At 39.0% G+C, this 26,228-nt stretch overlaps 1 protein-coding gene across 1 annotated transcript in view; it reads left to right on the plus strand.

Annotated features, from left to right (window-relative positions):
• Positions 1-26,228, plus strand: part of LOC139721760 (5'-3' exonuclease PLD3-like) — a 91,645-nt gene that overhangs the window by 12,083 nt on the left and 53,334 nt on the right. Inside the window, exon 2 of the mRNA XM_071633085.1 lies at positions 14,648-14,841. Within this exon, the coding sequence (XP_071489186.1) occupies positions 14,648-14,841 (194 nt within the window). The remainder of the gene's footprint in view (positions 1-14,647; positions 14,842-26,228) is intronic.

Raw genomic sequence — 26,228 nt, forward strand, 5'->3', positions numbered from 1 at the left:
TCTTTTTTTTTAACACAAGAAAGCTTTTGCATTTTTTCACTGAAATTCAAATCTTGGTACACACTTTTGATTCTCGAAGCACACACTCAAAAATTTCCATCAAAAAATGAGAAAAAAATAATCTTTGACAAAATCTGAAGAGGTAAATCATTGTATATCTGTCATGCACCTCTTGTCCGCTTATACTCAGTCTATGGGGTTGGATGTATATACTAGTAGCGCTCACCGGTAATTTAAAAACCAGCAGTTTGGAGTATGGTGATAGATACCACGATCTCACATGTATATTCTCACAATTTGATCATCTGATTCTTGAAAAAGAGGATTTGAAAACCATTCCAGACCTCCCGGCTGCGTATACGCCAGTAAATGATACGTCCCTGGTGGAGTTTGGGTCATGGCGCCTGATATACTGACTCGTTCTCATGACACTATCTCTCTCTCAGCCGTTTCTCAGAGTCAATATTTATTGGGGGAATCAACCTGTCACGTTTATAGGGACTAGATTTGTTGTTGTTGTGGTTTACATGATTTTAAAACATTTATATTTAAGATATCAACAACAAAAAAATCAGAAACTCTTCTGTTGCATTTGGAGATTTGAGAAGTTTTAACTTTTATTTTCCTTTCCTTGTTCAAGCGGACCCTGCTCGCCAGCGGGGGGGGGGGGGGGGGGGGGGGGGGGGGGGGGGGGGGGGGCACCCCTGAAACCCTCATCCCTACAATCAATAGCACAGATCAAATCTTATCTTTCATTGCAGCTTTTAGGTTGCGGAAACATTTTTTTTTTTGGGGGGGGGGAGGCTATCACCCAAACAATCAACACCTCTTCAAGTGTGCAGATTGACCATGAAACATATGAATATGAAAATAACTCTTTCTTATGACTAAAATATGATAAGGAACATTTAATTTGTTATATTAGGAAATTGCGTTTCTGAAATAAATTCTCTGGGGAGAAGGCTGCCCTACTTTGGCAAAAGGAAGCAAGTGACATACCATTCGAATTTGAGTTATTGATGTTTTCATAGTTCACATAATGAGCTCTTCTTCCAGGCCAAATTTCATGCAGAAACACTCATCCTGCTAAGAGATATGTTAGATAAGACATCATGATAGTCCATTGACGTCAGTGTAAATGACAGACACATTTTGCTCATTTACGAGAAATGTCACTTTTGTCACTTGCTTCCTTTTTGCCAGAGTAGGGCAGAAGTATGGTACGGTAGATTTACCAATGGTATATGCCAGTGGCGGATCCAGGGAGGACCGCAACCGGCTCACACCCCCCCCCCTCCTTTATTTTTTGTTGAAACAAAAGAAATAAAAAGAAAAAAATGGGGGAGGGCAGAGCGGGTTCAACCCGCTCTGGGGGAGGGGTGCGTGCGCCCCCCTTTAATTTTGTAAATGGCCTTTTTTACGATCAGTGGTGTAACTTTTGTACTCAGAGGGTCAAAATTTCAAACAAAATATTTTTCATTATTCTGTTTGATTCCTGTGGGAAAGTATTCAAATTTTTGAAAAAATAACATTTCAGACCTTAAAGCTGAAGAGTTATTGGTGTAATTTTAGGAAAACCCTGGCACCTGAAGTAAATTTAAGCAAAATTTTGTTTCATGAATTGCACCATAATGACAAAACTCTGTAGTCAAACTTCACCATGCAAAGTTTATAGGGTTAACAACAATATATAGTTTGTGAATCAAAACTATTTGGGGTTGAATATAAAGTGAATTTTAAAAAAAATACATGAGATTTATAAATTTTTGGTAAAAATACCAATTGACATGCAATTTTAAAGATTTTTACTATTTATTGGAGGGCAAGCCAGGTCAAACTCTATACTATAACAAGTCTTAAGAAGGGCTACCTTCCTATGTAGGTTAAATGAAATTCCAATCATTTCTTTAAATCTTGGATTTTTCACACATGGATGTTTCGGAGGTGACAGTTAACATAATAGAATGTTTCGGAGGTGACATTAATATTAACACTCAGTTTTTTTGAGAATAGTGACAATAACACAAAACTTCTTCTTTTTATCAATGTTTTTAATAATTATAACTCGAGAACAAGAAATTAACTCCTGTTTCAAGCAGATAAACCACACAGAACAAGTGTTTTTTTACACTTCATTAATTAGCATGGGCACCGGTAGTTTGCCTTCCATTTGGACGCGGGTTGTAAGCTGAATATTGTAATCTGAAGAAACATGGCATTTCATGTTCTACCTTAAATTGAGATGAGGGTGTGAGATCATTTTAGTAATGTTTCTTTGCTCTCAGAACATTTTATTCCACAACACCAGGGAAGAATCACTTCGTTTCGGAGGTGACATTCAATGTTAACATTGTGTTGAAATATTCATTTACAGTAAGAATATGACAGACATAAGCTAGATATTGTAACCTGAAGAAACATGGCATTCCATTTTCTACCTTAAATTGAAATGAGGGTGTAAGATCATTTTAGTAATGTTTCTTTGCTCTCAGAACATTTTATTCCACAACACCAGGGAAGAATAACTTTGTTTCGGAGGTGACATTAAATGTTAACATTGTGTTCAAGTATTCATATAGTATGTCCCCCCCCCCCCCAAAAAAAAAACAAAAACAAACAAACAAACAAACAAAAAAAAAAAAAAAGAATTACAATTAGACTTTTGCATTGATAGCACCCAATATGATTAAATCAGCTAAAATCTACTTTGGGGTCTTAAATTATAACATCTTAGCTCTATTTTGCAGAAAGCCCCAGTCAATTTGGTTAAGTGGTCTGAAAGAAATGTGGATTGTTATAAAGGATGTCAGGAGTCTGATTCTTCCAAGTTTAGCACTTGGATGCTCTTGGAACTGCATATTAATGTGTAAACACAATATACAGAACTTGGAGGGAAGGGATTCCTGACATGCTCTACAAAAATCCTCATTTCTGCTTTGACCTCTGAAGCAAATTGAATGGGGTTTTCTGTAAGGTGTGGGCAATGAGTTATAGTTTCAATCCCTCAAATTGTATTTTAGATTGATTCACTATCTTTAAAGTTATCGTTGCGGAGGGTACCATTGTAATTTTTTGGTGGGGACATATTTATTTGACTTGTATTATGTTTTTGTTTGCACATAGTATTATAAATACATGTAGATTAATTCAAGGATGTTCATGAATTCTTCATCATTCTTGATAGCCACCATACAAATGTTATAATACTGGTGAAAGGTGTTTGGTTCATCTGGGATAAATTTTCTATAGTATACCAGATTCATTACTAAAACATTACTAAAATATATTTTATGTGTCTTTCTGAATTGCTTGAAAATTACCAGCAATCATTAGTCACTTTTGAGAGTAAAAAGTATAAGATAAGAAAAAATCATTTTATTGTTTTGGAGGTGACACAACACAGAGACAACCCAACTTCTCAGGTGTTAACTAATATATTGTGAACATTCATGTCTTTCCTCTTGGCTTTAATTTTCAAATATAAGCTCTTTCTTTCAGTTCTTACTTGTTATTTTGTTTAGTTATTCTCTTTCATGATAGTGGATACCAGCTCATATTTTGTTTTAGATTGTAATTCATACTAATCTTTAGCAAGTTTTTACAGTTTGGTTAAGACAACAGTTTGTGTTTCCCAGCTGAAGAGAGCAGCATAATGCTTTTGTGTGAACTTATGGGGAAATTTTTTTTTTTTTGTTCAGTAATTTTACCCATCAACTTCACAGAAGGTCCAAGACACAAACTGGTCTCAAATAACCCTATAAGGGACCGAAGAAGGACAAGTTCACCTCAATAGACATGATGGTTGAGTAAATACAGCAATATCAGTAAAACACATCAGTGAGAGTTTGAGGAAAATAAGGCAATCCGTTCCAGAGTTATGAATTTTTTAAGTTTCTGCTCAGTCAAAGCTGAATGAGAAGACTTCTATAGCTTGTGATGTCACACGTGTACAAGGATAAAGTATCAAGAAAATTCAACATATTTTCACTTTTCTTGCATAACAAAAGAACACTTGACTTCTCTCTTTTGGAAGGCAGGGTGAATGATATTGCCCTAACATACATCAGTAGCAAGTTGAAGAAATGTGCACTTTTTTCAAAAAGTAAAGTTTTGTGAAATTCACCTATATTTTCTTTATATCGTTGTATGCATGTGACATCATACACTGTCGTAGTCGTCTCATCCAGCAGTGATTGCATAGATACTTAAAAAAAACATTACTTTTGAATGGATTGTCCAATTTCCCAAACTTTCAATGATGTGTTCTACTAATGTTGTCGCATTCACTCAATCCACATGTATATGAAGGTGGACTTGTCCTTTAAGAAACCATTTTCTTTTCCTTGAAATTCCAGTACTTAAAGCCAAATTCTAAGATAAAACATAATAACAAAACAAGGTAAACACGTCATCAAAATTATATTGAGATAGAAATACAAATCTTGTTTTTGGATCTTTCCCTTTCCAGTCCTGGGGACTTGTTCCTCTGTTCACTTTAGTTGTCAGATAACTTCAATAATCTTAAAAAATACAATGTCATATACAGTTGGTTCAACTTGGAAAATGTAATAATTATTGTCATATTTAAAAAAAAAAATCACATAATTTTGTTTATGATTACCACGTTGTACATGGAAAAACAACAACTAAGAATTCAAAGCAAGTTGTGTACCAGCTAAACATGAAGGCATGTGGCCTTTTTGTGGAGTTTGATTATTTTATGATTTTTTTTAAGATTGTGGACTAGGGCATGCATGAACTGCCGCATGTATCACTTTGGTATCAAAGGAATTCTGGTGAGCTAGGTATACAAAAGTCACTTCTGTTGTGATGATTTTGTAGATATTAAATGTATTTGAAAATGTTAATAGATAGTGAAAAGGAACTGAAGTCTTGCCTTTCACTAGAAAGCATCTATATGTTTACTTAACTAAAGCAGGAGAATTGATCTTGATTACAATATTATATATCAGGGATGCCAGTTTTCCGGCAATAGCCGGAATTCCGGCTTTTTCATATTTTGGTGTCCAATTTCCGGCTTCGTGATATTATTTCCGTCTGTGTGGGAAAGCCGGAAAACACGAGAAAGGAACAAAGAAAGAAAGAAAGAAAAACGAAAAAATATGATCATCTAAACTTACAGGACATTCACTTTCACGATTTCCGTAGTATGTTTCGCATATACTTGGGCATGAGAATATCACAAAACGACTGTCATGCAAAACTAGCGCGATGTTGCTGCTGCTAGCTGGGACATCTGTGCATGCATGAACACACGTGCGATGATAGCGATCGAACAGTGTGTGGTGTTTCTATGCGATGTACTATGTGCATGAATCATACTGCGCTCTCGCTATAGCTACAGCGCTGAGACGGTGTGGTGAGTCGATTGAGTCAGCTGAACGAAGCAAAACTACGGATTTTACGGCACTAGGACTTCTTTATTTTTGCTACAAATTCCTTTTTTTTTTTCTAGAATACGACCACATTATTGTCTGGAAAGCGTTATACCAGCACGTGCGATCGCGATCGAACAACGTGTGGTGTTTCTAGGCGAAGTACTATGTGCGGTGCATGGATCATGCTGCGCTCTCGCTATAGCTACAGTGTACAGCGCTGAGAGAGTATGGTGAGTCGATCGAGTCAGCTGAAAGAAGCAAAACTACGGAGTTTACGGCACTAGGACTTCTTTATTTTGCTACAAATTCATTTCTCTGGATTAGATTTGAGGAAAGAAGAGCCCTCAGAAATGCTCAGATTGCACCAGAGAGCATCTGGGCCCTGGACCCCGGCCGAAGGGACTTCGCGCTTTGCGCTCGTGATGTGCGCTTCGCGCACATCAATTTCGTTCACAAAAAAAAATTTCCGGCCCAAGAGCAATTTGCCACTGGCATCCCTGATTATATATACAACAGATTGGTGTATTTTGTGCATTCTCTATGTTAAAAAAGTGAAAAAATGTAAATTTGACCTAAAACGTACAGTATAGTAATGAAAATAAGAGTGAGAGTGTGTTAGTTGATTTCTCCACTTTGAGACTTATGTTACTAAAATAAATGAAACCATTGGTGTACATGATATGGTTTCTCTTCAATAGAAATGAGCAAAAACTCTTGTTCACAGTGTTTTGTCACCTCCGAAACAGTAATTCTTATTTTGTATTAGATCTTTTATTAATCTCTAGAAAATTCTCACTTCTTGTTGCCATATTACTATTTTCATCCAAAAGAGATTCCTGTCAATTGGACAGAATCAAACAAAATTGCTTTGTCTTCGAGAAATTATCAAATATAATACGCTTGTTGTTTCGGAGGTGACAAGTGTTAACGGAAAGTTGTAAATTGCTCCGAAATGAAAACAACAGGCTATATTTCTACTACCTTCCTTCAGAGATAATGTGAGGGGATATGTTACATTTTTGTAAATGTAATGTATAACTGATGTCAAGAATAAAAAAATCAAATACATAAATCTGTTGTCTCGGAGGTGACAGAAAAGTTAACGGAAAGGTTGCATAAATTTATAAACACTCACCAAAAAATGATAAGCTATTTGAATCAAATAATCTTTGGATCGAAGTTAAGTCAGATTGATTACTTTTCTGTTTTGATGGAAATTAGCAAAGTTGAATTTTATAATTGTGAGCTAGAGCTAACTCAAAAGAGGGGTTAATTGTTAACGGAAAATGTCACCTCCGAAACATAAAGTTTGGACAATTTCAGTCTTTAAAGAAGACAAAGCAGAACCTGGTAAACATAATAGTTCTTAATGTTGGATACCTGTCTATCACCACAACAACAAAAATAATGAAAAGGAATGAACGATTTAATATGCTAGGTCTGACAAAAAAACCATGTCAGAGTGCATACACCAAAAGTGTTGGATTTCAAGCATGTAAGTGCATGCCACATCTGAAAGAAAAAGAGAGGAAAGTTCATTAAGGTACCCAAGGTAGACACTGTGGGTGGTAAGTTTATGAGAAAAAATAATGCATATCTGTCAGTGTATAAGAAAGTTATACACCAATTAGTGCCAAAACCGTGTTTTACACCACTGATTGTAAAAATGGCCAAATGCGCCCCCTCTTTACGGAATTCCTGGATCCGCCCCTGTATACCATAATAATATACATTATCAAAAGAGAACGACCTAAAAATATGAATGATGGGATCAATATTCATATCATTCGAATAATATTACATAGGGGTCTACAGCCAACAGGACCCGGTAAGAGAGAGAGAGAGAAAGACTAGAGGAAGAAAGGGAAGGAGGGAAAGAGCTCTCCGACACGTTTTAGTTAGGCCTGCATTCTTTCATTAGTTAGCTCGAACTTTGAGGGACAGCAATTTGGAACAAACATTAAGGCATTTCTTCAATTTTATATCATACTTCAGTAGAAATGATGCTGCTGTATGATATAACAAGGTCCTAAATACATCTGAAACCTATAAGGGTGGCAGAATTCACTCTGTGTACGGCCACGTGATACAATGTATTGACCGATTCGGGTTCGTTGAGGGCAGCAGACATTTCATGGCACTGGGCGCAGCCATAGTGGGTGTCTCAGCCGACCCCCCCTGCTCTCCCCCACCCCGGGCAACATGTTTATCACGCCCTTGTAACAAAGGTTCGCGCACTAAGCAAGCATTCGCGCACTCAGTACGAGACGCCCATTGGCTAAAGCAGTTTTTCGTTCTGCGCGCGTGCTAATGTAGGGAGAGGGGTGGGGAATGGGAAGGGGGGGGGGGGTCGGCTGAGACACCCACTATGGCTGCGCCCAGTGCCAAAAATACACATAGCGCGTCACAGAATCGGTCAATATAGTCCATGGGCCAAGACCCGAAAAATGGGTTATAGGTACCACCTGAGGTGGCAAAACCTTTTTGGTGTCATTTTGTTTGTCGGACATAGATATGCTTATCAAGCTATGATAGCATTTCCAAATGAGTAGCTTAGTCATAATAAATGAATTTGTAACCAATTTGGTCTCGTTTTTATATCCCTGTACTTCTGAATCGAAACTAAACCGCTATACAAAGAAGAGCACTGCCTTCTGTATGTCCACAAGTGTTCTGTTGTAAACGCGGTGCGCTTAGTCTTTATTCAAGGCAGCGAAGGGAATATCCAAAGGGTTATGATGTCCACAGCTGTCACGCGGTGCACTTAGTCTTTATCTAGACCAATGTACCTGTATCATATCTAAAGTTCCTAATAAAAGGGATTATCTATACTGTTTTTATACCACCCTCTCAACAAATACATCCGTTTTAAACAAAAATCACTCTGTTCATTTACAACATTATTTATTATAATGTATTGTAGTGTACCGGTACATTGTATTTGCATTATCTTTCATTGTTGGATGGAAATAAAGCGACATTGGCGTGGTATTAGCGTTTTCACCGTAACGTTTTCACCGGAAAATGACAAATAATTGAAAAATATGGTAAAATTCTCGAGGAATTGCTTTGTTGTTGTTGTTGTTTTTAGATAAAGGGATATACACTGTATTATAAGCTTTGGATATTCCCTTTGCCGTCTTGAATATTAGACTAAGCGCTGTGGACATCATAACCCTTGGATATTTCCTTCGCTGCCTTGAATAAAGACTAAGCGCTCCGCGTTTACAACAGAACACCTGTGAACATACAGAAGACAGTGCTCTTCTTTGTATAGCGGTTGGTCTCGATTCAGAAGTATAGGGATATAACAACGAGACCAAATTGGTTTAAAATTCATTTATCATTCGACTAAGCTACACAGGTTGACCAGATTAATGGAGAACATTCTATGTGGTATAGATATAGTACATACAGGCTGACCAGATCAGTGGAGAATTTTCTAGGTGGTATACAATGTACCGGTAGCTATACAGTACATGCATGTAACAGGAAATACATTATAGCTCACTCAATCTAGAATGATTTCACCCATTCCAGAATGTTCTGGGAAGTGCTTACATGTTTGGCTGAGTGAGGCACTGTCCCTGTAGCCCAATGTGATTGGTAGTTATTCTTGGTAATGATGTTTTGTACATAGTTAGGCAGTGAGTCATCCAGGTTTCCTGGAACTAGGACTTGCTAGTATGTTCAGGTGTGTGGCCCCAGGTTGGAGAGAGTTACAGAATGTGCTAGAAGGGGGTGAATGGATAGTATATAAGCCAGAGAAATTCTGCAGTAGGCAGAGTACCCAACACCTCTGCTCTGAGAGTTACGTCACTTCGGGCTCTGAAGCGACTTGTTATAGTCAGTCCTGTGTTACCTGCTGACCTGTTATGTTTGTGGAGATAAGGCCTGGGAGACATTTTGCCTGCAGAGAATTAATGTGCCTTCATTGGACTCCATATTTTAATGTCAATGGACATTGCTACGGCAAAGCTGTGACGGGCTGGATTCCTCGCTGGACACTATAAAGTGAATCATCATTCAACGCATCGACTGGACGTGGTCATTGGATTCTGCACATTTTGCTGTGAACATTATACCGTGGATCTATTGTGGACATTTACCCCGGATTTATACCGAGGATTATCACAACCTGTGCCTCTGGATTTACGTCGAAGGAATCATTCATCGGTGCATCGCGGATCATTCATCTGTGCATCGAACATCGTATCTGGACACTACCAGGGAACTGTAGCAACTGTGAGATTTAAGATTTGGATGCATGTAAGTGATTCCATTACCGATTTGTAACTGTTTCTATTGATCATTGTTGTACTGATTTGACGCCGATTACCAGTCTGTACCCACAATATCACTGTCAATAAACCGCCTGAACATCAGTTGATTGTTTCTTTTGTGCGATCATTCTCGGAGTGATTTTGGTCGTAACAAAATTGGGGGCTTGTGTCCGAGAAGTGAATTTAAGCCAAAACTTAGAATTTGGAACGTTCCGGAAGCCAGAATATTGGTACAGACATGATACCTGTTGAGTTGGTTGTTCAATTGTATATTGTGTGTAATACATTGTGACAATGTCAGTCAGTACGATGGATGTTCAGGCATTTGTTCAGAGGACAGATTTGTCCCTCAAAGATTTGCAAAGGTTACGCAAATGTGATTTGACTGCTATTGCACAGCATTTAAATGTAGATGTTCCACAAGGTGTAAGAAAGGCAGAAATTCTTGACTTAGTAGCTGGTCACATGGAGCTCAAAGAAGAAATTGACACTGCAGATCGAGCTCAAATTTCCGATCAAACACGGCTTGAGCTTGCTCGATTGGAACTAGAGAAAGAAAAGATGAGATTAGAAATGGAAAGAGAGAGGGATAGAGAACGAAGAGAAGTGGAGAAAGAAATTGAAATGAAGAACAACAGCTGAAATTGCGTGAGATGGAATTTACTCATGCACAGACTGTTGGAAATCGTGAAAGGGCTCCCTCTGATTTTGATTTGGCCAAGAACATTCGATTGGTGCCAAAGTTTGAAGAAAACAGAATTGATGCATATTTTGTGTCATTTGAGAAGGTGGCTAACAGTTTGAAATGGCCACAGGAATTTTGGCCCATGCTCCTTCAAAGTGTGTTTGTCGGCAAAGCAGCTGATGTGTACTCATCTCTCTCTGAAGAGCAATCACGTGACTATGCTACGGTCAAGAAAGCAGTGTTGAATGCTTATGAGTTGGTGCCAGAGGCGTACAGACACAAGTTCAGAAATTCGTACCGTAAACCAGGCCAGACACATGTTGAGTTTGCTCGTGAAAAAGAAATGATGTTTGATAGGTGGTACAGATCCCTGAAAGTGGATCAGGACTTTGATAACCTACGTGAGGTTGTTCTCTTGGAAGAATTCAAAAAGAGTGTTGCTTTCAGTGTGAGGTCGCATTTGGATGATCACAAAGTGACAAGTTTGCATAAAGCAGCCTTGATGGCTGATGAGTATGAGCTGACCCACAGAAATGACAACAGACCACCTTTCAGGAATTTCTCTGGAAACAAGAGAGACAAAATTCAGTCGAGCCATCCAAAAAATGCTGGTCCTGAAAAAGGCACGAGTTCTGAAACTTCATCACTACCAAAGCCTCAATATGACAAAGGGTCCAGTACAAGTGCAAATGTCATCAAATGTTTTCACTGTAACAAGACAGGGCATGTAAACTCACAGTGTTGGAAGTTGCAAAACAAAACAAAGAAGGACATGGGATTTGTCATGTCAAAAAGCAGTCCTTGCTAATGAGCCTGTTTTGGCAGCTCCTGATTTCTCAAATCCATTCAAGGTGGCAATAGATGCTAGCGATGTAGGAGTGGGAGCGGTTTTGCTCCAAGAAGATGAAGAAGGCACTGAACGACCAGTTAGCTACTTCTCCAAAAAACTGAATGCATACCAGAAGAAGTACTCCACAATTGAGAAGGAGGCTCTCAGTCTCATCCTTGCCCTCCAGCAATACGAAGTGTACTTGACAAATAGCAAAGGGGAGATCACAGTCTATACTGACCACAACCCCTTGGTCTTTTTAGACCGGTTCAAAATGAAGAACAACAGGTTGTTCAGATGGAGCATGATGACGCAGCCATATGCACTCAAAATCAAACATGTGGCAGGCAAAAACAATGTAATTGCCGACGCTCTGTCAAGAGTGTAACATAAAGAGAATATCAAAGGTGAAAAGTTTTCACTGCATATCATTTCCAGTGTATGTGTTTAGCATATTCATTAATGTGTGTAAAACAGTTTGATATGATTGTATAAGCTCCGAGAATCCAAGCAATATCATTGTAAATGGTATCCATGAAAAGAGAACATGGAATGAATACAGCTATCCAAAAGACATGTGATAGTATGTGGTTATTGTGGCTTGACTTGGCTTTTACCTCACATTCATTGTAAATAATAATGAGAAATTGTGAAGGTAAAAGAAACCCTTGCTACGGCAAGGCTTTCTTTTTCCCATGGGGGATGGTGTCACAAATGTACACACTAGTACACTGTAGTTATGTACACCATGTATGATGTACTGTATGCATGGTTGTTTTAATGTGTATGTACATGTACACAGGCTGACCAGATTAATGGAGAACATTCTTTGTGGTATAGATAGTACATACAGGCTGACCAGATCAGTGGAGAATTTTCTAGGTGGTATACAATGTACCGGTAGCTATACAGTACATGCATGTAACAGGAAATACATTATAGCTCACTCAATCTAGAATGATTTCACCCATTCCAGAATGTTCTGGGAAGTGCTTACATGTTTGGCTGAGTGAGGCACTGTCCCTGTAGCCCAATGTGATTGGTAGTTATTCTTGGTAATGATGTTTTGTACATAGTTAGGCAGTGAGTCATCCAGGTTTCCTGGAACTAGGACTTGCTAGTATGTTCAGGTGTGTGGCCCCAGGTTGGAGAGAGTTACAGAATGTGCTAGAAGGGGTTGAATGGATAGTTTATAAGCCAGAGAAATTCTGCAGTAGGCAAAGTACCCAACACCTCTGCTCTGAGAGTTACGTCACTTCGGGCTCTGAAGCGACTTGTTATAGTCAGTCCTGTGTTACCTGCTGACCTGTTATGTTTGTGGAGATAAGGCCTGGGAGACATTTTGCCTGCAGAGAATTAATGTGCCTTCATTGGACTCCATATTTTAATGTCAATGAACATTGCTACGGCAAAGCTGTGGCGGGCTGGATTCCTCGCTGGACATAAAGTGAATCATCATTCAACGCATAGACTGGACGTGGTTGTTAGATTCTGCACATTTTGCTGTGAACATTATACCGTGGATCTATTGTGGACATTTACCCCAGATTTATACCGAGGATTATCACAACCTGTGCCTCTGGATTTACGTCGAAGGAATCATTCATCGGTGCATCGCGGATCATTCATCTGTGCATCGAACATTGTATCTGGACACTACCAGGGAACTGTAGCAACTGTGAGATTTAAGATTTGGATGCATGTAAGTGATTCCATTACCGATTTGTAACTGTTTCTATTGATCATTGTTGTACTGATTTGACGCCGATTACCAGTCTGTACCCACAATATCACTGTCAATAAACCGCCTGAACATCAGTTGATTGTTTCTTTTGTGCGATCATTCTCGGAGTGATTTTGGTCGTAACAGTTTGTTCAAGAAAAATGTCTTGCATACTCCTGTGTGTTATCCTTCAGGCATCGAAGACAACGCATGCACAGCGCGAACTACGCCATATACTGTTAAGAATCGACGAGTGTTAATGATGTGAATCGGAGCGCAAGAACAATAATTATTTTTCAGAGTTTGGCGATCAGAATTGGAGCAAAGAATTATGTCCACTTAGGCAAGAGGATTAATACATATTTCAACTTGGTTGTCACTGAAAATCATGTTGACATACGCAAGTTGTCAACTTAGAAATGTCAACTAAGACAAGGAAATTTTCGAAGAATAAAAAAGGAGAAATTGGGACTTTTCTTCCGTGTCAACTATAGGCTAGTTGTTGACTTACGCAATGTCAACTTACACAAGATTGATTGAAGTACTGTAAAACATGATATATTCGTGGCATGAGTTTTTCGCGAATTGGAGCCGACGGCCTTTTCTGCGGCATGAAATTTTCGCGAACTGCCACTGGCATTCATTGCATATAGAGTAAAATATCCCGTTTGCGGCAGTTTAAGCATTGTTAAGAGTTTTTCCAACTTGTAAACAAATCAGGCAAATTATTTTCAACCATTTCATATATCATAGACAAGATTATTCATTAACGCAATTGTTTTCATGAAAGAAATTTACCATTGACCAACGCAGTTTTCATGATTTACCAGGGCAAAACCCGGCACAATTTTCGCCGATAAAGGCGATATGCGACGTAGTATTTCTGCTTGCGGCACGATGTACAATCCCTATGCAATACGCGCGTGCCGCGCGATCTTTGGCTGAACGCCTTCACATGTCTCGCGAACATTGCGTAAGCGCCAATTCCCATTGCGAAAGCACGTGAAAATAGCGTGCGCACATGCATTGGCTGCAAACAAGATCGCAATTCTGGCGGTGTTGTTGATGTCTTTCTCGTGTTTTTCTCATTTTTTTCGATGGTAACATCCACTTTCCGAAAAAAATGGCGGCCCACATCGGCTCGCGAAAATTCTATTTTACGTGAGGATATGTTTTCAAAATCCAGGAACATCGAGAAAACGACAAAAAATCCAGTTTCTTGGACCATTGTTTCTTAACTGTTAATGTTAAGAAGTACCGAAAATTTCATTTTGGATGCGATATATTGTCATTTAGGTGAGAAAATTTCACTTTCGTCAGAGATCGTGCCCATTTTATCGGTTGGTTTTTGTTGATTGCTAGTGTGTTAGTATATGTGTAGTGTGCATGTAACAGTGCAATGCTGTGTTTAGCTGTATATTACCGTGTATGTTGTACCTGCCGCGAACGGCTGCACGGCCGCTTACTGACGCAGTTACTCTAGTGTAAACAAAAACTTTCGCGTGCACTTTATTTTCGTGAATCTTGGCACTCGCAAAATTCGAGAGATTAAAATGCATGCGAACATTCTTTGTTTTACAGTACTATAGTTTGAGCACTTTCATAGCATGACAAATATGTGGGTTTTTACCAAAGCCTGCTTTTCCTTCGCAGTTGTGTAGATATGGTTGTATAACAAGGAGAAAATGTAAGATTGAATGACTCACTGTTTAATGTCTGCAATTTCAGGATATTGACAAGAGAGACACAGAAGAACTGTTTCCGTCTCCAGCTCGCAACAAGCGAGGAAATTGTGTGTTGTGCTCTGTGCTGACAGTGTTCCTTGTGGCATCAATTGCAAGCTTGGTTTTCCTCATCATCTGGATTATTGCATTTCCAGCACCTGCCACCCCAAAGCCAGTGCCCTGTGATGATCCATGCACGTAAGTACAACAGAAGATGGATTTTTGCAAAAGGGGGGCCTTTAATTAGCTCTTTGTGTGCCACTATGTAAACCCCCTATTTGTGAATGGGGGGCCTTTAACTCTCTGTGTGCAATAAGTCTTCAATGTGCTATTATTCTGAGACCACATTGCACGGGCACATTTGGAAATCATTTTTATCACAGCCATGTAACTTTAATAGAAATGTATATGCCAGAAATGTAGTACGGCAAAGTGGTGAAGAAAATAGCAAGCTTTACTGATGAACTGTGTATGCTGTTTATTTCGTGTACAGATATTTTCGGAGATGAGGCGGTCATAGACATTTTCGTGAGATGTTGTTTTCGCGAATTGATGCCGACGCTGAAGTAAATGCACTATCACCCAAGCGCATTGAGACATTTTCACATGTTGTTTAATTTGCAATCCAACTGTGATTCGTGAAATTCATGAAAATTAAACCCTTGCGAAAGTAACAGTTTCTACAGTATATGTGACCCGCTACAACAAAAGGATCCGAAAATGGAGGGAGGTCCAGTTTGTGAAAATGACATGACATTATTTCCTTACTCTTCTGCTTCAATTTCTTATTCTTATTCATCATATATTCGCGGCATGAATTTATCGCGAATTGGAGCCGACAGCCTTTTTTGTGGCATGAAATTTTCATGATCTGCCACTGGCATTCAATGCATATATATACATAGTGTAGACAAGAACTTTTGTGAGCATTTTAATTTCGCGAATCTTAGCGCTCGCGAAATTCGCAATATTAAAATGCATGCGAACATTCCTCGTTTTACAGTATAGGACCCTAACAGTAACACTACTCATAAAAATACTCGGTTGCGGAGATACTGATGATTTTATGAGACCATGTCGAGTTGTCTAGGAAATGAGCATTTTCAGAAAACCCCCTTCAAAGTTTCCCTTCCGACGCAGTCGTGATAAAGGGAAGGTAAGACTGTTTTTCACCTCTTGACAATAGAAGGTCCGCTCATAGTAACCTCCATGATGTTCATTCAAGCTTAGCACCAGTGGGGTACGCACAACCAATCAGTAACCAGGATGCCACGCACTGACCAATAAAATCACTCCCTCATTGCGAGGGGCGGAGTCTATCTGCGGCGCAAAATCCAAATCTTCGGACACGTTTCTGTTCTGTTGAAAGTCAGAAAATCATGGCCTAGAAAAACACTTATTTCTTGTCTTTCCTTTGATCATTTAGCTTTGAAATGTCAGAAAATGATAGATGAAACACTATACTACAATACTATGCTAAAAACAGAAATTCAATGGTTTTGACCGATTTTGATGATCTGACTTCAAATTCGATTTTCTTGGCTTAGCTGTCAGTGACTTTTGGATCCTTTTGTCGTGGCGGGTCGCATATTTTATGATGTACAATATAGGTATGGCTATGATGCTTTCAATGTCCTGTGGCGTATTGCCATGGATTGGTTTGTGCTTGGTTGTGTGCCTGAGCACAGAAAATGAAAAGTTGGCAAACAGTAGACAGTTTGCAGGCTGACCTAAGTTGACTTAAATGTAAATATACACATGCCACCCTGTTACAGTTTAACAACAGTAAGGTAAGGTAATGGTTTCTTTAAAAATTCATTTGCAGCCATGGAGATGGCTGAATTGCAGAATTTTGTACAATATCATATTTCATTTTATAATAACATACATAATCATACAATCATTCTTCGATTAAAATATAAAACTGCACAATCATTATATGTATATATATATAAAAGACACCTGATGACCAAAATATCAAAATTAATCAAATACACATGTACATACACATTGATAGAGCTGCGAGAAAAATTAAACATATTCTTCATGTCACCATCATGTATGGATACACAAACTTATAGACTAAAGTATATCAAATATACACAAATCATTATACTTCTCCAACAACTTTCAAATTTTGTTTATAAATGTACTGAAAAAAAATGGCGGGCAGTGATGACATAAGAAATATTAAACACTTGTGTATGGAGACGGAGAGAGAGAAACACAGAAGGGGTAGGAAGGAGATAGCAAGAGAGATAAAAAGAGACAGAAGAGAATACTTGGAATGAGATGCGCAAAGAGATATAAAATAATAAAGCTATTTCTTTTTCATCTTATATTTCTATTAGAATCATCATTTCAATCCATATAATCTTTTTACATTACTGTCTTTTTAACAATATTATATTTCATTAATGGTCAAAAATTATACAAAAACCGAAATACCTTAAATACATATGGGGGGGGGGGGGGCTACCCACGCATATGCAATAAGCATACAAACATAACATTCATTCATAGTTCACATTTCAATTATTCTCATAACAATTAAGATTATTTTCTAATAATGATCTCAATACATAAGCTCAATCAATATCACAGAATAATCTCAATTCAACTCATCATTATTATAAAAAAAAAATATGTGTGTTATAAAAATTGCACCGTCTTGAAAAAAAATTTGTCAATATAAATCGTATGATAAATATAAAATATCAATTTTATGAATGCAGGTGTAAGATACACACAAAATATGTGGATCAGCAAAAAGAAATATTCCAAAAAAAAAATCACAGAAAATATTGCAATGATTTTATCATAACATTCTGGAATAATTATTGCACAACAGGAGTATTACAGAAGTGTGGCTTGCTAAATTTCGGTCACATATTATGACCACTGCTGAACGGGGAGGGCGCCCCATGAAACCGTATCAAACAGACATGTTGCTTGGTAAACTCTTTCGATGTAGAGGTATGAATCTTGCAAATGAATCTCAAATGATAACCAATAAACTCTGAACACCCCTGAGAACCATATTTGGATGGTGATTACAAAACGTTGCACTATTTCGCATAAAAGTAGTTTGAAGAGAGGGGGGAGAGAGAGAGATAGGAAGGAAGAAGCGAGAACGAGGGAGAGAGAGAGAGATAGGACAGAGCGAGATAGATATAAAAGCCCATTGACATAATGCCTCATAGATAGTGCAACCGAACAATAGTATGTAACATACAACCAATCTGCAACTTACTCTGGTACTAAACTGTTGCAGAATCACTGAGTTTTGCATCTTAATTATTCTCTGACATTTGATTTGCGTAAATGTCTAATGTTCTTACATAGGGGTATAAGGTAGGAAACCTTACGATTTGAAACCATTTTCTCAAATCTCAAATGATAACCAATAAACTCTGAACACCACTGGGAACCATATTTGGATGGTGATTACAAAGCATTGCACTATTTCACATAAAAGTAGTTTGAAGAGGGGGGAGAGAGGGAGAGGGAGAGAGATAGGAAGAAAGACGAGAGAGAGAGAGAGAGAGAGAGGAGAGAGCGAGATAGGTATAAAAGTCTTTAGAGATAATGCCTCATTGATAGTGCGACCGAACAATAAAATGTAAATTATGTAACGTACAACCAATCTGCAACTTAATTTTTGCAATATACTATACAAATTATATAATTATCAACCTGATTAAAGTTAACATAGAGAAGAAGGGGAGATATAAAGAGAGGTGACGAAAACTGTATAAGGGCAATTTATAACCTTGCATAACAACAAATGAAGCAAATGTATGGGATAGACTTTGTCGAGCTAAAATGATACGAAATTTCATCTGCACCCTAAAAAAGAAAAAAGCACTTGTAAGACAGACTATATATTTCAGTGTTGGGATCAATACCACATGATTGCAAGATGGATTGCTTGTATGCTTCATATAATAATTCCACTTTCTTTTATTGCTAGTGAAGGGAAGGTGGTGCTATACAATCGAGGAATGGAAGGAGATGGAATTACAATTTTGTATTGCAGTTTAAATAAGATGCCATGAAGTATTATGTCTATTGTGAGGAACCATGTTATGTCCCACCTAAAGCAGAATATACTGATAATTTCTCAAGCTTCATCCACAGATATGTATGGCACCATCAATGTATATAATATATAATATGTGTATGTATCTGCATGAGCAGTGATATAATGCAGGAACCAATCAAATCAAATCAAATAGAATCAAATCAAAAATCATTCACATCTTGAATGAGCAGTGTTCTGTCTGGCAACAAGTGTACAACGCAGACATTAATCTGAATATATTAGGCAATATGAAGTAGAATCAGTGACCATGAGAAGCTTGTCAAGAAAAATGCGATGTGATGATAACAATATTTTGGCTCAACTTTGTAACACAATTTCAAGGACAGTAAATTGTATTTCAATATACCGTCAATGTCTGAGAAGGAAACTTGTATGCAAGATACAGTACAACCACAGCTTTCAATTCAATACAACATGTAGATTAAAGACCAAACAAAGTTCTGGTACGCCTGCAAAAGTTGTCACATTTCGCCCCCAAATGTGAACGTATGCGTAGGAAATGTGCAGGATAACGATGTTATTACAAGATATTCGATGGGTAACGACGAAAATGCGAAATATTAACCGAAAAGGTTCAGTCTCAGTACTTACCCGAACGGGGTCAGGCTAAACTCGGACTCGGGGATAACTTGGCTTCGCTTTGACGGCGGGATGAGTTGTAATGGTTGTCCCTCTGATTATACAGTGCTGTCCTATGGGAGCGGCCTGTATAAACTAGCGCTTCGTGTTCTGGCTACTCGCAGTAATGGTCCGAGTTGTTACAACGCGCGCATCAAAAACCTCTTTTGCGCGCATGCAAAATTAGTGTGCGCCTATCAAGCACCTCTAAAACAACCAAAGGTGCTTGATAAACAATACCAAAAACTCCAAAGACAGCGCGTCTCAGCAACTGAGGACCGCGCGCTGTCATTTTTGTTTTGTTTTGTCACAGGATTACGTTAGCACGCACTTTCCTGTCCATTCAGTTAGGCCTCATTTGGTATTATGCAGTGGCCAAGTTGAATGTGGCGATCATTTACTGCATGTGAATTGTCTGAAGTAGGGTGGAATTTTTCCCGAGACCGAGTTAGTCTGGAGCCTTCTGGAATAAAAGTCGGTTTTCCTACTATTATTATTTTTCTCAAAATACTCCAAACCGACTCATCATTCCGGTAAACCACATCAACCAGGTAAGTTTCTTAGTGGACTCTTTCGATATATTGCAAGCAAAAATGAAATGGTGCTAGACGGGTTCTCAAGCACTTACCGAAACTTAGTTTTCACTTTAAAGTCCAATAGGTTTTCCCTTTTTAATGCCTCTGCTGGAAGGGTGCCGGAGGCATTATGTTTTCAGGTTGTCCGTCTATCCGTCTCCATTTGTTTATGCGATAACTTGAGTAATATTGAGGGGAATTTTACCAAACTTGGTCCAAATATAAAGTATGATGAAGCAATTACTCAATTAGATTTTAAGTGAAATCGGCTAGAGGTCAAAGGTCAAGGTCAAATGCTCAAAATTTCACTATTTCCTCCATATCTATGCATTGCCTGAAGGTATTTTCTTGAAACTTAGTGTATACATGTACTACCAAATAATGATTCTCCAGAGAGTGTCGGGTCATGAGGTCAAAGGTCAAGTGAAAATGTTTCAATTTCACATTTTTATCGGTATCACAAATGGTTCAAGATATCTTCATGAAACTTAGTCAATATGCATGTACTGACTGCCAGTGATTATCTAGAAAATTTGGAGTCATGGGTCAGGGGTCAAAAGTCAAGGTCAACTCCTCAAAATTTCACTATTTCCCTCATATTTATTGTATGCAATGCCTGCAGGCATATTCAAGATTATCTAGGAAATTTGGAGTCAGGGGTCACAGGTCAGGGGTCAAAGGTCAGGGGGTCAAAAGTCATGGTCAACTCCTCAAAATTTCACTATTTCCCTCATATTTATGCAATGCCTGCAGGATTTTTCTGGAAACTTCATATATATACATGTAATTCCCAATAGCAATTCTCTGGGAAGTTTCTTGCCAAAAGGTCAAAAGTCAAAAGGTCAAAGGTCAGGGGAAATTGTTAGATTTCACTTCTTCCTCCATGTCTCAAAAGTGACTCATGGTATCATCATGAAACTTAGTACACATTTATGCATATTCTACCTGACAGTGATTCTCCTGGGAATTTTAAGGTCATAGGGTTAAAGGGTTAAAGAATTTTACTATTCAATACTGAAATTATACTTTTTCTCCATACCTTGAAAATTACTCGATACATACATAAGGTCATAAAATGGTCAAAAGTCGAGTAAAAATCCTAACATCCCCAAATACATGTACTCTAAAGCCCCCGTTCCACTATCACGATTTGGACCCCGATCTGTCCCGATCTAGCAGATCGGGAGAGAGCGGCAAAAGCGTACGGGGATCGGAAGCATCGTAGCAGCAGCGTGTGGAGGTCGGGGTTGGAGCGGGCAGTTTTTCAGATCGGGAAGAAATTTTGAACCGGTCCAAAATTTCTTCCCGATCTCCCCGATCAAAATTGACATATTTTTAATCGTACGGCAAGCGGGGAGAGCGTAGTGACAGCGTAAACGCAGCGGGGAGAGCGTAATGACGGCATAAACGCAGCGGGATGAGCGTAACAAGGTCTTTCTGAGCGTAGTAACATCGGCACAAGAACGGGAAGTAATTTTAGCTGTAATTTTCGAAGAAAAAGAAGAGATGAAGAAAAAGAAGAGAAGAAAGCAGCGAAGCAGCTACCCAAAAGGCGAAGAAAGAGAGACTGCACGTCATGCTGAAAGAGGAGGAAGAGGACATAGTAGAATTTTGAAGAATATGAAATCATCTACAACTGGAGGAAGACGGACTATAAAAGCAAGGACATCAAGAAAAATCCTTTGAAAAATCAGCACGTCCTTGTTTATACAATGCATTGCTGCAAAAGAACCGTGAGTTGAGGAGGCTCTTCAAGTTCAAGTTCAAGTTGATTTATTTCACTTCCAACAAACAAATAATAAAAAATACAAAGAAACGCTCATATACACAGACGTCATGAAATCAGTACCACAATGCGATGAACAGAATAACATTGTAAAAGAGATACAGGCAAATTATCAACAGAGATACAAATAACAGTTACGTCACTGTGGTAAATGCATACAAAATATTGCTGGAAATGGAGTGGACTGCTAAAAAGCAGAGCTTGTAGTATTAGAATGCAGTCCCCTCATAGAGAAAAATATATAATTGCAAAAAACAACAATAACAAATTTCCCTAAGCGGTAGCAAAAAAAAAAGACAGACAGAGTAATACACACATACATGCACACATACGGACGCACATTCACAAACACATGGCGGCTCTCTTGTAAGGAAAAAAATTGATGAGAGGATAGAAAGATATAGTAGTGAAGAAGGTAGTAAGTTCGAGGTGGACAGGGGGGGGGGGGGGAGGAGGGGAGAGGAGAGGGAAATGGTGGGTCATAACCAGGGCACTGGAGGCACAGAAGCACGGGCTCGCTGATGAAGAAAGAGTAGTGAGAATAACGAAGCAACAACAACTTTGAAAATCAAAAGTAAAAAAAGAAGAATGAATCTTCGAGGTCCACAGTATATTTCTTCGGTTCTGCATGCTAATAAGTTGACTGACTGCTGACCCACAGTCGAATCGGGGTACATCGGGGCACATCGGGCACTTTTCAGCTCTCTGAACGGGGTAACAGCGTGATAAGATCGTATAGATCGTTCAGAGCGTAGATACAGCGTGCATTGATCGGATAACATCGGCAACATCGCACTGACAGCGTAGCTACATCGTTCTAAAGCGTACCGGCAGCGGCAGAGATCGTAATGTCTCATTCCCGATCATCGTAGTAAGAGCGTAGCAAGCACTTGGTAGTCGTAACTGCAGCGTACTTAGAGCGTTCTAACATCGTACTGTGTCCAGATCGGCTCAGGTTTTACCCGATCCTTCCCGACCTGAGAAAATTGTCAAATCGTAGCGAGAACGGCATAGTGGAACGGGGGCTTCTTAGACAAAATAGCCATTTATCCAATTAAGCCTTGTTTAAGGAAAGTGAACATTCAACACATTTGTGACAAACCTGTTATTCTATCCTTTTGCCAGTTATGTGAAGCTGTCATCACACATTGTCAAGACATTGTACTATAGACCTACATGTATTAGGAGAACCATGCATTATGGTGGAGGCATACCAGTTGCCATAGCGATATTTCTTGTTTGTGTTATTTCCTTTGGAGATTTAATTTCCTGTCAACTCTGCAAACAGGATTTACAAGTACGACAACTCAAAAATTGTGAACATGTAAGCAGTGGCGTACCGTGGGTCAAGACATTGGGGGGGGGGGCACCTCGTGGAAAAGTAATTTTGAGGATGTGTATGCTTGTGCGTGCGTGCGTGTGTATGTGTGTGTACGTGTGTGTGCGTGCGCTGTCAGTCTGCAAACTTAATGGGGACTACAATACATAACGGAATGTGATACATTCCACAGTGCAGTCATTGAGCAACATTGCCACGAATAGGACTCTTACTTTTACTGTACGTATAGACAGGGGCGGATCCAGGAATTCCGTAAAGGGGGGCACAAAGCAAGGGAGCGTAGCGACCAAGCCCGAGTGAGCGGAGCGAGCGAGGGGGGGGGGGGGAGGGTGTGGTAGGGGGTATCCCCTCCCATGGTAGGAAGATTGTTTATACTTATGTTGGTCATCGTGCGATTTCATGCATACTTTGGGTAGATTTTTTAATGGTTCTCTGAATAATTCTGGAAAATGGAATGGAAATATTGTTTTACTCGAATGTGAAATATGAATGCAGTAGAATTATATAAACATAGTTTCTGCGCTCATTAAGTAAATGACTGATTTATTGATTGGTTGATTGTGTATGTGATAATGATGATGAATATTATTATTATCAAAATGTAGCTACATAATCCTAATATTCCATTAATTATGAATTATTATTATGATCATGTTCTTCACTACGAAATTAGATTATATGCGCGAGTGAGCGTAGCGAGCGCTCTAGAATACACATATTTATAACGTAAGAGAAAGTTATCTTTCTGATAACCCAAGACGTGTAGCTCCAATCTCTCACTGCAGGCTGTAACTGCTGGCATTGCTGATAATTTTAATGCAAATACCTTATAATGTAATACCCTCTAAAGTCATTCCATATATCCAGAATCATCATTTACTTCACTTGTTGGTGTGTGCGAGAGAGCGAAAGTGAACCAGCGTCTGAAGGAACACGGTCTTTTCATGTGTCTTGAATGCATATGTTATCATTTTTACCCAATGAATATCTTCCCGACAAATATAAGTTCCAGGTGCAAAAACTCCTATCTTTCTTGTCGGCGCAATGTTTGTTACATGTTAACAGTTTTCCTTACATTGATTATGGAATGACGGTGTGAAACAACAAATTACAGGCAGCAACATCAGAAGAATTGCATAACAATTAAATGCGAGCGAGCGGAGCGAGCGAGCTTGAAAATTTTGACATTTTACAGTCCTAAAACTGCCGTGTGTAGCTCTATTTTTTTGCTTTGGAAATTAAAGGGGGGCGCGAATACCTTATAACAATAACCTCTAAAGTCATTCCATATATCCAGAATTATCATTTACTTCACTTGTTGGTGTGTGCGAGAGAGCGAAAGCGAGCCAGCGTCTGAAGGAACGTGCTCTTTTCATGTGTCATGTGAGAACATTATGTTATCATTTTTACCCAATAAATATCTTCCCGACAAATATAAGTTCCAAGTGCAAAAACTCCTATCTTTCTTGTCGGCGCAATGTTTGTTACATGTTAACAGTTTTCCTTACATGGATTATGATATGACGGTGTGAAACGACAAATTACTAGCAGCAACATCAGGAGAATTGCATAACAATTAAATGCGAGCGAGCGGAGTGAACGAGCTTGAAAATTTTGACATTTTACAGTACAAAAACTGTCGTTTGTAGCTATATTTTTTCGCTTTGGAAATCAAAGGGGGGGGGTGCACATCCTACTTATATTCAGAATGCCACCCAGGAATCACGCTGAATCACAATCTTTTGTCGGCGCCGGGTTTTTTTTAACAATGTTTCATACTATATACCTCTTTAATCATATTAAGTCATTTAGGGGGCATTCTTAGCTCACCTGAGCCGAAGGCTCAAAGTGAGCTATTGCGATTGCTCTTCGTCCGTCGTCCGTCGTCCGTCGTGCGTAAATTTTTTGCATTTTCAAGGATCTTCTTCTTGAAAACCCTGTGACCATTTTTCACCAAACTTGGCAGGTAGCATTCCTAGGGGGATAGGATCTCAATTTGTTCAAATGGGCACCATACCCCACTTGGGGGGCCGCCAGGGGGCCCCAAACCTCCCCCAAATTAGGGAATTTAAAAAAATCTTCTTCTCTAGAATCAGAAGTGATAGAGCTTAGTTAAAATACTATGATTCAGTACATTAATGACTGTAGTTTCAAGTTTGTTCATGGTGGAATCAGCGGTGCCCCCCCCCCCCTTTTGGTACCCAGGGGAGGGGTGATGGGATGGGTCCAAATGGAGACTTAAATTGTACATGTACATATTCTGCTTGAAAACCCTGTGATGAATTTTCACCAAACTTGGCAGGTAGCTTCCCTAGGGGGATAAGATCTCAATTCCATCAAATGGGCACTATGCCCCACCTGGGGGGCCCATGCAACCCCACCCATTAAGGAATCTTAAAAAATCTTCTTCTCTAGAACCAGAAGTGATAAAGCATAGTTAATACTATATCCATTGATGACTGTAGTTTCAGGTTTGTTCATGGTGGAATCAGGGGTGCCCCCCCCCCCCCCCCCGGAACTAGGGGAGGGGTGGTGGGATGGGTCGAAATGGGGACTTAAATTGTACATGCTCATATTCTTCTTGAAAACCTTGTGATGAATTTTCACCAAAACTTCACAGGTAGCATGTCTAGGGAGTTACAGCCAGCCGGCAGCGTCGCGAAAATGTGTCTAAATCATTCTACAGCGCAGCGGTGTGACCTTGAAATGGTCTCTCGTGCCGTGTTCGAGGACTGGTTTTCAATCTGCGATATTTCACTTCATGTGCATGATATCAAACCAGGTTTTTTTGCAGATGATCAGCGAAATTCTGAATTTTTCAAAAATCATAATATCAAGTAGAAAAGACTGCGATAACATTTTATAATTTCACATAAAAAATCGTGTTGAAAAAAAAAATAATTCAATTCAAAATCATCCGGTAAATTTCACTTTTCTAGACAATGAGCCAATAAAAAAACATCACGAAATGGGGGGAAATGTATCAATCAATCGAAAAATGTAACTCTTTATGGGTCATTTCGTGTAGATGGGTCAGGATCCAGCAAAATCTAGAGCAACTACACTGTCAACTAGCCCTAATGAAGACAATCCGATTTTCTTGTGCTGTGATTGGTCGATTACCGTCTGCAGAGGCTGCCATGAATGACGTCATAGTGAATC

Source organism: Diadema antillarum, unplaced genomic scaffold (assembly GCF_040938485.1).
Source record: "Diadema antillarum isolate AM-2024a unplaced genomic scaffold, OU_Dant_1.0 scf00000149, whole genome shotgun sequence".
Lineage (NCBI taxonomy): Eukaryota > Metazoa > Echinodermata > Echinoidea > Diadematoida > Diadematidae > Diadema > Diadema antillarum.